Source organism: Rana temporaria, chromosome 11 (assembly GCF_905171775.1).
Source record: "Rana temporaria chromosome 11, aRanTem1.1, whole genome shotgun sequence".
Taxonomy (NCBI): domain Eukaryota; kingdom Metazoa; phylum Chordata; class Amphibia; order Anura; family Ranidae; genus Rana; species Rana temporaria.
Genome location: NC_053499.1, coordinates 2747410 through 2761097, shown reverse-complemented (window position 1 = coordinate 2761097; position 13688 = coordinate 2747410). Strand labels below are relative to the sequence as shown.

At 43.8% G+C, this 13688-nt stretch overlaps 1 protein-coding gene across 1 annotated transcript; it reads right to left on the bottom strand.

Annotated features, from left to right (window-relative positions):
- Positions 1-4970: 4970 nt before the first annotated feature.
- Positions 4971-12062, bottom strand: LOC120917412 (vomeronasal type-2 receptor 26-like). Its single transcript, XM_040328687.1, has 4 exons — positions 12051-12062; positions 11295-11507; positions 9645-9768; positions 4971-5988 (listed from the first exon to the last, which is right to left on the bottom strand). The coding sequence occupies exons 1-4, from the start codon at positions 12060-12062 to the stop codon at positions 5081-5083; spliced, it is 1257 nt and encodes a 418-aa protein (XP_040184621.1). The 3' UTR covers positions 4971-5080.
- Positions 12063-13688: the final 1626 nt, after the last annotated feature.

Here is a 13688-nt window from a genome sequence, read left to right as displayed (position 1 = left end):
CAGATACTTTATGTAACCATATCATCAACTAATTTTAATCTCTTTTAAACGGGTAAATACTCTACTAACCTTAGCTCTCTGCACAAACTCCTTATGGCTTTTATTCCTAACCTCATGTTATCTTTAGGGCTCTCCCCCTGTTGGGCATTCCGAGAATGGACTGCTAAAAATCTTAATCAGGAAAGACATCTCATAACTGAAAAAGAGTGAAGCCCTTTGCACAACCGTAACAAGATAAAGATCTGCCTCATAGTGAACTCTTTCGATATTCCAGATAAATCACTTCCTACAAACCAATGTCCATTATCCAGAAGGACCAAGCATGCTTATATCCTTAATGCATTTGTCAACAGACTCCGTGGACCGGCTCACATTTATCAAAATGTATCAAAATGTATCAGTCCTGGATTAGCTGCAGCTATCAAGCCCCTGATGCCGATGTTGTCGATTAAGTGCTTTCTGGATCTTGAATCTCTCAAAGACTCTCTAGGCTGCCTAGCTTTGTGGGTGTTGATTTCATCCGGAAGAATGTTTTTGGTGTAGGTTTCATGGGCTTAATTAACACCCAGGAGCAATTTTTCTACATCTGTTTGACAAGTGCACATCATAAATTTTTTTGACAGCAAGGCCAATTCTTGCTTTCATTAAGAGAACCTCTATAGGGTTAAAGTGCAAAGGCTCCACCAACACCCAAAGACCAATTTTTCCACATCTGTTACTTATATCCAAAGTCTGTGGAAGAGACACCAGAATTTACCCAAAAAATCTCTAATCTTGTTCTTCATGCACATTATGGCCTCATCATAGAGATTGACTCCCCAAGCTGTTGTTCATAAAATAAAGAAAGCTTGAATAGAAAATTTCATTTTTTGGCTTTATAAATGCTAGACATGTCCAATGTTAACCCCTTTGATTTTTTATTCATTCAATTCATATTTGGGATTCGTATGCAGGATTCATATTCCGAATTTTTAGAATTTTCTTCTAATTTAAAAATAAATAAAAATTCTTGATTCAAATTGAACCAATTGATCATTTTAAATCGGTCGAATCAAAAACGTTTTTTTTTTTTTCGATTACAATGTGGCAAAGTGAACAATCAAAAGAAAAATCTTCATCAAATGATTACAATTACTCTTTAAATCCCCTTTGGCTTAACTAAAACAGCATTATTTTGAGATGGTACTCAAATAACACACACATGGGTAGATTTACGTACAATTGCCTAACTTTAGGGCGGCCAAGCCTAGTCTTTTTAGGCAACACCGCCGTAAATTAGTTAGGCTATTAGTGATTCTCAAACCACTTACCTTCAAATTTTCGGCGGCGTAGCCTAAAACGAGCGGGCGTAAGCGCGCCTAATTCAAATGACTTGGAGGGGGGCGTGTTGTATGAAAATGAGGCTTGACCTCACGTTTTCTGAAGTTTTTTGACACTGCGCATGCGCCGGGCGACTACATTTCACAGTGCGCATTGCGGCTAAGTAGGCCGTACGGGCCTACTGATTTAGACGCGTACGTAAACGACGTAAATCCCGATTCGCGGACGACTTGCGCAAATGACGTAAAAAATTCAAACCTCGCGGCGGGAACGGCGGCCATACTTAACATTGTTATTCCACCTCATAGGTGGAATAACTTTAGGCGGCCTATCGCGTACGGAAACGCAATCTAAGCCGTCCTATCTTAGATATGTTTAAGTGTATCTCTGTTAGAGAATACACTTAGGCCGGGTACTCACGAGCAAACATGTACGGTGAAACCGGTCCGTCGGACCGTTTTCACCGTACATGCCTGCCAGAGGGCTTCTGTACGATGGTTGTACTAACCATCGTACAGAAGTCCGCGCGTAAACATTACGTGGGGCGTGTCCGCGTCGTCGCCGCGATGATGACGCGGCGATGACGCGGCGACGTGGGCGGGCCTGCCATTTAAAGGCTTCCACGCATGCGTCAAAGTCATTCGACGCATACGAGGGACGGCGGGCGCTCGGACATGTACGGTAGGTCTGTACTGACGACCGTACATGTCCGAGCGGGCAGGATTCCAGCGGACGGTTTTAAAACACGTCCAGGAATATTTGTCTGCTGGGAAAAGGCCCGGCGGGCAAATGTTTGCTGGAATTCGGCCCGCTCGCGCCTACACACGACCGAACATGTATGCTGAAACTGGCCCGCGGACCAGTTTCAGCATACATGTTTGGTCGTGTGTACGGGGCCTTAAACATAGGTCGGCTTAGATTCAGAGTTAGGTCGGCTTATCTGTAGATAAGCCGGCCTAACTCTTTGTGAATCTACCTAACAGTCTATTAGCTGGATTCAAAGGGCCATATTCTCGTAGATCCTGCGGTGGCGTCGCGTAAGCCATTTACACTACGCCGCCCCAACTTACAGGAGCAAGTGCTGTATTCCCCAAACACTTGCTCCGTAGTTTGGGGCGGCGTAGTGTAATTGGCCCGGCGTATCCCCACGTAATTCCAAGGGGGCGGTTTGTATTTAAATTAAGCGCTCCCCCGTGCCGTTCGAACTGCGCATGCGCCGGGCTTAAAATAGCCCAGTGCGCATGCTCCAGTTCTCGACGGAAAACGTCAATGACGCCGACGTCCGCTCAACACTAGTGATTAGCTGTCATTGGACATGGCTGATCACATGGTAATGAGTTTCCGCCGGAGGCTCTTTACCGAGATCGGAGATGCAGGGTGTCAGACTGACACCCCGCATCACCGATCGCCACACTGCGCGCCCCCACGGGTGTGCGCCGGCATGAAATCCTGCAGGACGTCAATAGACGTCCAGTCAGGATTTCACAACCACTTCCCGGACGTCAATTGTCTATTGACCGGGCGGGAAGTGGTTAAAAATTTACCCATCTGATTTTTCCAGTTCGTGTCCCAGAAGACTTCAAAGGGTGTTCATTATGCGGCTCCAATGTTTGAAAGTTTTGCTGTGAACCGATCCATCTCTAAAAAAAATATTTAACCCCTTCCCGACCAGCCAACGCAGTTTTACTGTGGCAGGTTGGCTCCCCTGGGTGAAACGACGTTACCTTACGTCGTTTCGCCTTTTGGCCACTAGGGGGCGCCCGCGCGCCCGCAGCTCGCCGCCGTAGCCAATGCGAGTGCCCGGCGGGCACAGATCCTGGTTCTCTCAGGGGAGAGGAGTCTGATCGTGTGTTCATACTAAGTATGAACACCAATCTCTCTCTCTCCTCCTAGTCAGTCCCACCCCCCTACAGTTAGAACACACCTAGGAAACACAGTTAACCCCTTGATCACCCCCTAGTGTTAACCCCTTCCCTGCCAGTGACATGTATACAGTAATCAGTGCATTTGTATAGCACTGATCGCTGCATAATTGTCACTGGTCCCAAAAATGTGTCAAAAGTGTCTGATCTGTCTGCCGCAATATCGCAGTCCCGATAAAAATCGCTGATCACCACCATTGATAGTAAAACTAATTTTATAATAATAAAATCTACATAAATCTATCCTCTATATTGTAGACGCTATAACTTTTTCGCAAACCAATCAATATACGCTTATTGCAATTTCTTTTACCAAAAATATGTAGAAGAATACGTATCGGCCTCAACTGAGGATAATTTATATATTTTTTTGTTAAAATTGGGGATATTTATTTTAGCAAGAAGTTAAAGATATTGGGGTAGATTCAGGTAGGGAGCGCGTATTTGTGTGCGGGCGTAACGTATCCTATTTATGCTATGCCTCCGCAACTTTGACAGGCAAGTGCAGTATTCACAAAGCAAAGTTGCGGCGGCGTAGCGTAAATTGGCTGGTGTAAGCCCGCCTAATTCAAATGTGTAAGATGTGGGCGTGTTTTATGTAAAATCATCGTAAACCCACGTAAATGCCGTCCGTGAAAGCATCCCAGTGCGCATGCTCCAAATTAACTCGCAAAAAGCCAATGCTTTCGACGTGAACGTAAATTACGGCCAGCCCTATTTGCGAACGACTTACGCAAACGACGTAATCGACGGAAAATTTGACGCTGGCCCGACGTCCATACTTAATATTGGCTGCGCCTCATATAGCAGGGGTAACTTTACGCCGGAAAAAGCCTTACGTAAACGGCGTATCTGTACTGCGACGGCCGGGCGTACGTTCGTGAATAGGCGTATCTAGCTGATTTACATATTTTAGGCGTAAATCAACGTACACGCCCCTAGCGGACAGCGTAAATATGCAGTTAAGATACGACGGCGTAGGAGACTTACGCCGGTCGTATCTTAGCAACATTTAAGCGTATCTCAGTTTAAGCATACGCTTAAAGTTGCGACGGTGCAGATTCGGACTTACGACGGCGTATCTACAGATACGCCCGTCGTAAGTCTTTCTGAATCCGGGCCATTGAGTTTTTTTCGAAATTGTCGCTCTTCTTTTGTTTATAGCGCAAAAAATAAAAACTGCAGAGGTGATCAAATACCACCAAAAAAAAGCTTTATTTGTGGGGAAAAAAAGGCGTAAATCTTGTTTGGGTACAGCGTCGCACGACCACGAAATTGTCAGTTAAAGCGCCGGAGTGCCATATCGCCAAAAATGGCCTGATCATTGAGCAGCCAAATCTTCCAGGGGTTAAAGTGGTAATGATGAATTCATGATTACAGAGCTGAAATCATTTTTATCTTTCATATCTGTCTGGAGTTCAGGTTTTAAAGCGGAGTCATTTTTTCATCTTTCCATCTATTAAATCTTCTGCCCTTGTAGTTGTTTTAATTTTGGATAGTAAATTTTACAAACAAAATCACATTAAACAAAACACAACCCAAGAAAAGAAAAGAAAAAAAAAGCACACCCTAAAGACACCTTAAAGAGAGTTTTCTTTTTAATGATTTGGAAACATTTATATATTGATGATTGGATTCTTTATTATGTTTTAAGTATTTGAAATTTGATTGACATAATGCACATTTACTTATTTTTTTTAATAATGTTCTCTTACACTACAAGCGGGAATTAAATAAATAATTTTACTTTTTGCAACCTTTGCCTAATTAAAAAAAACTTATAATAAAAAAATAAATACATAACTGTCTACTTTTTTAAGTCTTTAAATAAAGAACGTTTATATATTTCCTTTACTGTGCAGATAGCGTTTTGTATTCAGTTCTGGTCTACAGAGAATTATAAAGCATTTTGTAAGAAATATACAATATAAGAGACCGTTATTGGAAATCAGGATGGCGAATATCTCCACCGCCACCGTGTATTTCCCTTTGGTGCTCAGATAGGCCGGGATCATGGCAATCCAGACACTGCAGAACACCAGCATGCTGAAGGTGATGTATTTGGCTTCATTATAACTGTCCGGTAATGTCCTGGCAAAAAAAGCAATAATAAAACTGACAGCAGCCAGGATCCCCATATACCCCAGGACAGAGTAGAACCCGATAACTGACCCTTCATTACACTGAACGATGATCTTCTCCTGGTAGGAGTGTGTGTCCAATTCCTGGAAGGGAGGAGAGATGGACAACCAACTAACACAGATTATAACCTGAACATTGGAACAAGCTAAGACTATACAGGTGGGCAGTTTTACTCCAATCCATTTTTTCCACACGCTGTTGGGTTTGGTGGCTTTGAAGGCAATGCAAACCATAATAGTCTTGGCCAATACAGAAGATACGGCTATTGTAAAGAGAATTCCAAAGGAAACTTGGCGTAGCAAGCAGGTTACATCCACAGGACGACCCAAGAAGAGGAACACACAGAGGAAACCCAACATGATGGAGACCAGGAGGACGAAGCTGAGGCTCTTGTTATTGGCTTTCACAACTGGCGTGTCCTGGTGTAAAATAAAAACGACGAGGACTAAAAGAGTCTTCCCAAAACACAACAGTGAGACGACTATAAATACTAGTGAGAGCGTGTCATCAGCGAAGGGAAGAAATTCTGATTGTTTGGATATACAGCGAGTTCTGTTCTTATTTGGCCATTCATGATCGGGGCATTTCATGCAGTTTTCACTATCTGGAAAACAAAATAAAATCAATGAGCACTGTGAGCACTTACCTTGTCTTGGTTTACTCGTATGGGCGTAATCAGATATTAATATTTGTCAAATATCTAATAAACTAAGTTTTTCTTTTCCAGGTTACAATCCTCTCTAAAGACAAAACATGAACCACTTGCTGATCGAAATACATAATAAAACAGCCTGTCAGCAAATGGTTATAACAAGATCATGGTTTAGATTTTTTTTCAGAAGTGGATCAGCTTTCTTTTAGAAGTGATCTGCATAGCTTTACACCTGCCTGATAACTTTTATGACACTGTAAACCCCCCCATCCTGTGGTGGTTCCCAGGTACTCCACTCTTTCAGGGACATCACTGGACCCTCTTATGTCTAAAATCATCCTATGTCCACTAGGGGCATAGGATGACTGAGAAATGATATCTTGGACTACCTGAGCCAGAACTAAAGAACTATTTTGATTCTGAACTCAACAGGTTAATTGTAAGAGTGACTCCTTCATACTGTTAGATGCTAATGCCATCGCCTCCAGCCATCTCTCTGTTCTCTGTGCTAATTGACCCCGCTATTGTATGAAGATGTCCTGTTTTTACACTTATGATAAGGTGTATTGTATAGCAGGTGAGCGGAGACGTGACGTCTACTCTGACAGGTCATATCTCAGAGTCACCTCGTCTGGGTAAATGATTAGTTAATTAGCTCATGTTAATTTATGTTCTGGTGGCCTCCTCTTTAAACTGTATATAAGACTGTATTCTTGGTTCTATTAAACACTCCATATTTAGCACACAAACAAGTCTTGTCTTGTTGTGTGTTGAGAGCAGCTGGAATATCTGATATCTATATCCAGACTGATAGGAAGCTGTATATGACGGAAGCACTCAAGCGGAGTGTGGGACATTCCGTTACAGTGATGATGATGCAAGATGTGTCAGCTCTACCCCCTCCTCCTCCTCCTCCATGCCCTCCTCTGCTGAATTGTCCTATAAAACTCAAGGACCCGCTAAGCGTTCAAGGGCCTATTCAATGTGTCACTTTAAGGCCTCGTACACACGAGAGGATATCCACTGGAAACGGTCCGCCGGACCGTTTCCAGCGGATAAATCCTCTGGCGGATTTGGATCTGATGGCTGTACACACCATTAGATCGAAATCTGCGCGGAATACATCCGTGGTGACGTGTCGCGCCGTCGCCGCGACGATGACGCGGCGACGTGCGCGACGCTGGAAGGTAAATACTTCCACGCATGCGTCGAATCATTATCGCATGCGAGGGAGGGGAGCGGACGGACTGATCCGTTGAGTCTGTACAGACCACCGGATCAGTCCGCTGGACTGGATTCCAGCGGATAGATTTCTTAGCATGCTAAGAAATTTTTATCCGCTGGGAATCCATTGGCTAGATTTTTATCCGCCGGGAAATGTCCGCTCGGACATACACACGACCGGATCTATCTGCTGGAACTGATCCGCAGATCAATCCCAGCAGATAGATCTGGTCGTCTGTACGAGGCCTTAAAGGTGCCCTGCAGTGCTTCAGCTGGTCAGTCTAGGGGACAGGAACCACACCAGAGCAGAGATTCTTGCAGCTTTACAGGGACAGGCCTAGAGGTGGTTCACACCACACTAGCTGGAGCCAGAAATGGTGGTGTGTGATAATGGCACAAACCTCCTGTCCACCCTTAGACAGGGAAAGTTGACACATATGCCATGCCTGGCACATGTCCTCAATTTAGTGGTGCAGCATTTCCTAAATAGGTACCTAGGGTTGTAAGATCTAATAAAGCAGGCATAGAAGAGTCTGTAGCCATTTCATGCGGTCATTCACAGACAGAGCTCTGTTGGCAGAAATTCAGCCGGAATTCCACCTGCCATAAACCGCCTGGAACTCGACTTTGACAATGCTGCAGTGGCTGCACATGCAGCAGAGGGCTGTCAATGAGTACCTGTGTGAGTATGGCACAACGACAGGCTCAGGCTGTCTCATTTTTTTTTTAACGGCTGCTCATAAAGGATGCATGCACTGTACTGTCACCATTTGAGGAGGCAACAAGGAGGGTGAGCCGTGACGCAATCCCTGTTGTGTCCCTACTAGACTGCAGACTGAACACATTATGGCATTATGGACAGGGGACTCCAGGCAGAGTAGCAAGAGGAAGAGGAGGACTTCCTTTCCTCTCAAGGTCCGCTTCATGCAGACATCATTCTTCCTACACCACAGAACACACACGAGGAGAGGAAGGAAGGGGAGGAGAATTCTGGCAGTTTTGGAAGAGTTGAAGCAGAGCAAGACATACGTCAATCCTTAATAGATGGTTTTCCATCCCCAGAATCCTTGGGAGTAGTACGTGGCTGGGAGGAGGCAGTTTCAGATACTGTAAAGTCAGTGACCCCGATGACTCTACTTCTTATGCCTCTGCAAACTTGTGGTGCATGGGCTCCCTCATTCTCCAAAGCCTGCTAAAGCATCCCAGAATGCATGGCATCAAGGAGAAGGATCACTATTGGTTGGTAATCCTCCTTGACCACCGTTACAAGGGCAAAGTGTCGGAACTCATCCCATCCCCACAGAGGGAGGAGAAGAAAAAATCTCTTGAGGACACCTTAAAGAGGCGTTTATGCAACGTCTTTCTGACTCTGGTAGTTTACAGTCTGGTGGAAAACATAGCTTTAAGGCTTCTGTTGTTCAAGAGAGAAGCGGTGGAGAAGGCGCCCACCTCAGGGATGCTTTTCACTGGCTAAGACTTGCCCAGTATGCAATTGAGCTGCCATGCATTCAGTGTGCTTTCCGAACAGTTATTCAGTGCTGCCGGAGGTTTTGTGCCAGATAAGAGTACGCATCTGTTAACAGACTCCGTGGACCGGCTGACATTTATCAAAATGTATCAGTCCTGAATTAGCAGCAGCTATCAAGCCCCTGATGCCGCTGTCGTTGATTAAGTGCTTTCTGGATCTTGAATCTCTGAAAGACTGTCTAGGCTGCCTAGCTTTGTGGGTGTTGATTTCATCTGGAAGAAATTTTTTGGTGTAGGTTTCATGGGCACAATTAACACTCAAGGACCAATTATTTGTCACCTGTTTGACAGGTGCATATAATATAGATTTTTGACAGACCAATTCTTGCTTTCATAAAGAGTACCTCTATAGGGTTACGGTGTGAAGGCTCCACCAACACCCAAAGACCAATTTTTCCACACCTGAAGAAACATCAGAATGTATCCCAAAAAAAATCTATAATCTTGTTTTATATGCATTACATTGTGGCCTCATCATACAGACTGGCTCCAGATCCAGGAAGTATCAGCGATCACTGGCGCTGCCCGCTCTGAGTCACCAGCAAGCAGCTCCACGGATGCACTTCCTTCACGGACGCTCGGCAATTTGTGCCTAAATGCCTGTTATTACCTTACTCTTGTGAGTACTTATATCCATTTGTGCATTCAATTTACTGTTATACTGCACTTAGAGTGGCGCCTGTGTGTTTTTTCTCCAGGGGGGCCTCTGCTTTTAGAAAACATATATTGTTTTAGTCATTTTTGAGTAATTTTCGAGCAAAAAATGGTGATTTTATCATGTATGTGATTTTTTTTTTATTCCCCCGGACAGCAGGTGGTAGACATAACACCCCCCAGTAATATTTGATACCCATTACCTGTAATATTGGACATTTCTCCATATGCACACGTGACACAACTATGACAACAAGATTGTATGGTGAAGCCGGGAACTTTCCGGTATCCTGGCAAACAACTTTCTGAGCACTGAGCTTTTGGAACCTAACGGAAAGCAACATGTTGTATTATATATGGAAGTTCATTAGATGAATCTATAAAACTAAGAAACTTCTTCTATGGTTGAAACGTTTTAAGTGATGTGCCCTCACCTCTATCCTACTGTTATCAGATAACTCTTTTTCTCTTTTTCTATGGACTGTGGACTTCAAAAACTCTTTTTTCTAAAGTCCTCTGGAAATCAATTTTTCTTTGGTTACAGTAACTAGCAACATTTTTTCCTGGTAAGCAGATGACTTGGAAAGTGTGATTTTTTAATACTGTGAGCTACTCTTATACCTAAATGGATTTAAAGCCAATGTATTATCTGGTATATTCACATAACAAGGGATATTTATTTTGTGGAATTTTAACAGTGAAAATATTTAACAGCGAAAATATAACAAAAACATATATACTTGACATGTTTTGCCACTCAAAAAACAGAACAATCAATAATAAATTACACATAATACACAATAAAATACACATAATAAGGTACCGTATTTATCGTCGTATATCGCGCACTTTTTTCCCCTTAAAATAAGGGGAAAATCGTGGGTGCGCGAAATACGCCGATAGCCGCTTCCCGCGCTCAGTTTGAATTCCTGCGCCGACATATACCGAGTGCAGTACACTCGGGTACATTCGGCTAGGCTCGGCTTCGCTCGTGCTCACGCATAAACGTCACAGAGCGTGAGCGCGAGCGAAGCCGAGCTTTGCCGAATGTACCCGAGTGTACTGCACTCGGTATATGTCGGCGGAGGCGTTCGAACTGAGCGCGAGAAGCGGGGACTCGACTTGAGGCGTGCGCTGGAGAAGCCGGGAGGACACCACCGAGGCCGCAGACAGACGTCGGACCGGACGATGGACGCTGGAAAGACACCAAGACTGTAAGTAATAAAATCATATAACTTTTTTTTTACAGGAATTTCGGGGGCAACTTTAGGGGTGCGCGGTATACCGCGATAAATACGGTAATTACCTTATTATGTGTAATTTATTATTGATTGTTCTGTTTTTTGATATAGCAATTGTATTAACAGTGGTTTCCAAGTCCCCTGAAGAAGCCCCCAAGTGGTGAAATGTCAGGAAGAGATACCACACCACCAATATTAGTAAATACACCAATTATAACCATGTAAAAGACAAGTTGTTGGATTTTAATATGTTGAAAATAAATTTTTAATGGTGTTCTAATAACATTTGTTTGTTTTTTACCATAAAGTATATTTTTGCTATGTGAATATCTCATTCCGTCGAAAAAAAAAAATCCACGTTTTTCTTGTCGGAAATTTTCGATCGTGTGTACGCGGCATTAGAGATATGAAAATGTAATGTCTACCCTAAAGGAAAATGTGGGAGAAAAAGACTCTTACGTAATTCTTGCTTTATCTTAGGGCAAGATGAGTCCTCGCCATGCGGGGAATAGTTCTGATAGTTGATAGTGTTGATTTTGGCATATGAATGAATGACCTACATTTTTAGGACTTTTTTTCTGTAGCACCTTACCAGATCTCGTACAGCCTTACCTGATTTTTCTCATTTTTCCAGTTAATTAATGTAGAATCAAATTCAAGTTTCCAATTACCTAACCCATTGCTATGGAAAATCCCAACATGTGTTGTAAACAAAATCCCATTAACAAAAACATGGTTCAGAACACCAAACTGCTTAATAAGATCTTCATTTCCTTTTTTTGCACTGACCTTCGCATGTGACATTTTTTTCAAGTACCAGTTAAGCTGCAAAGTAAAAACATTGCTTATTACATTACAAATCAGGGTTATTGAATTACTACATTAGTGCAGAGATTTACGCTCTCTCTCCCGGGGGATTATTCTGACACGTTTAGACCATGGATTTTCATTATAATTTGACTTTGAATACAGCACACTCCCATGGTTGAATGGAGTCGGGGCTCATTGGTTTATTGAACATTTCAGAGTATATTATCTTATCTACTCACCTTTATTAAAGGGCTATTTGTTGCCCTCTGTGGTCAGTCGTATTTACTTTCCCCTGTGTGAAGTTACAACTCGAGGATATTTTTATCTCTAATATAGAAAACCACTGGTCCCCTTGACTCTGTGTTGTTAGAACTGCGCTCTCTTTCTGTGAGCCTACGTCTTTTCCTGTATTGGGTAAATCTTTAGCCACTTGCTGATCAAGACTAATTTGTTTGCAAGATAGTGAGACCCTCTTTTTTCTTGCTCTTGCAATTATTGAATACTGAATGCGTCCTGAAGAAGCCCAACGGCGAAACGCATTGATGCACTCGGGCTCACATCATATCCCATGTATTCTATGTGTGTGATTTTTAATTAGCTTGTGTGTCCTTTTGTATACCATGTATGGCCCGGATTCACAAAGCACTTACGCCGACGTATCTCGAGATACGCCGCGTAAGTGTAAATATGCGCCGTCGTATCTGTGCGCCGTGCCCACAAAACTAGATACGCCTGAAAATAAACGTAGTTGCGCCTGGCGCATCATATACGCGGTTTGCGTAAGTCGTACGTCCGGCGTAAAGTTATTCCCCATCTAGGAGGGGCAAATCATGCAAAGGTATGGACCAGGGAACACAAGCCGTCGTATCTTTTGTCGTTTACGTAGTACGTGAATATGACTAGGCGTAGGTTACGTTCACGTCATAGGCAGTGATTCGACGTATCTTAGGCAGTTGTTCCGACATGATTCTGACCATGCGCACTGGGATGCGGCCACGGGACGACGCATGCGCCGTTCATTTTAAGTACTTCTATGGCGCTTGGCCCATCATTTGCATGGTGTCACGCCTCATTAGTATGGCTCACGCCCACTTCCACCTACGCTGGCTTACGCCGAGGAAACCCAGCATATCTTTAAGAGCGAGTGGGAGTGAGTGCTTTGTGAATCCAGTGCTTGCCTCTGTGCGTTGCGCCGGTGTAGCGTATATTTATATTTTTTTACATCCTTGTTGTTTACTGTGCCGTTAAATTCCGATTTGGGATTACCTTCGGGGTTCCCTCCCTCCCTTTTTTTGTAATATTATTATTAACGGATGTGGCAATGTAAGTGCTGTCTTTTCATAATTACACTAGGTAGACGTAAACCCGGTAACTAAAATAGGTTCACACGTTAATAGCATTTCAAAAGTCAATTTCAATATATTTTTTTTATTGAATTTCAAACAAAGATAAACACTGCATAGCAACATAATTACAGTGCAAAACACATAGATAAAAATGATAATTGTACAGTGTTATAGTATACAAAGAACAAAGTATGGACACTGCAGAAAATTAAACAGAGTGAGAAGCAGTGGTGGCCCGTCCATTAGAGGCGCACGGGTGCCGCTACCCCATCCATGTGTCCAGCCCCTTAATCTACATGCGGGCTGCCGGATTTCAATGTTTTTTTTTTTTGAAGCACGTGATTAGAGCCAGAGACTGAGACTTCAAAAGAGACTTCAAAAAAGGGTGGGCTTGGGGGGCGCACAATAGCCAATGTATATTCGCTATAGTAACACTCATTCTCCTCCCGATCCAGATTGGATCGGATTGGCCGCAAGGAGGAGGAGGGAGGAGACACAAAGAAGCAGATAGAGAGAACAGCCCAGAGAGAAGCCGCCCGAGAGATGGGGTAAGTGCAGGACCCCGACTACTGACTGACTGACTGACCCGAGGGTGTGGGGGTGGCCCCTGTGACCTGGCTGGCCGACCAACAGAGCGTCCGAACAGGGTGGTTGGGTTCTGAGTGCCGTCGGTGATACGACCGATGGGAGGGGGGGTTGTTTGGTGGGTGTCGTCCGTGATCCAACCGACCAGGGGGGTGTTGGGGGTTTTGACTGCTGGTGGATCGTTTGCCCCCCTCCAAAAAAAACACCATCCGCCACTGGTGAGGGTGGGTGGATCGTTTGCAGCCCCCCCCCCCGGAAAAAAAAC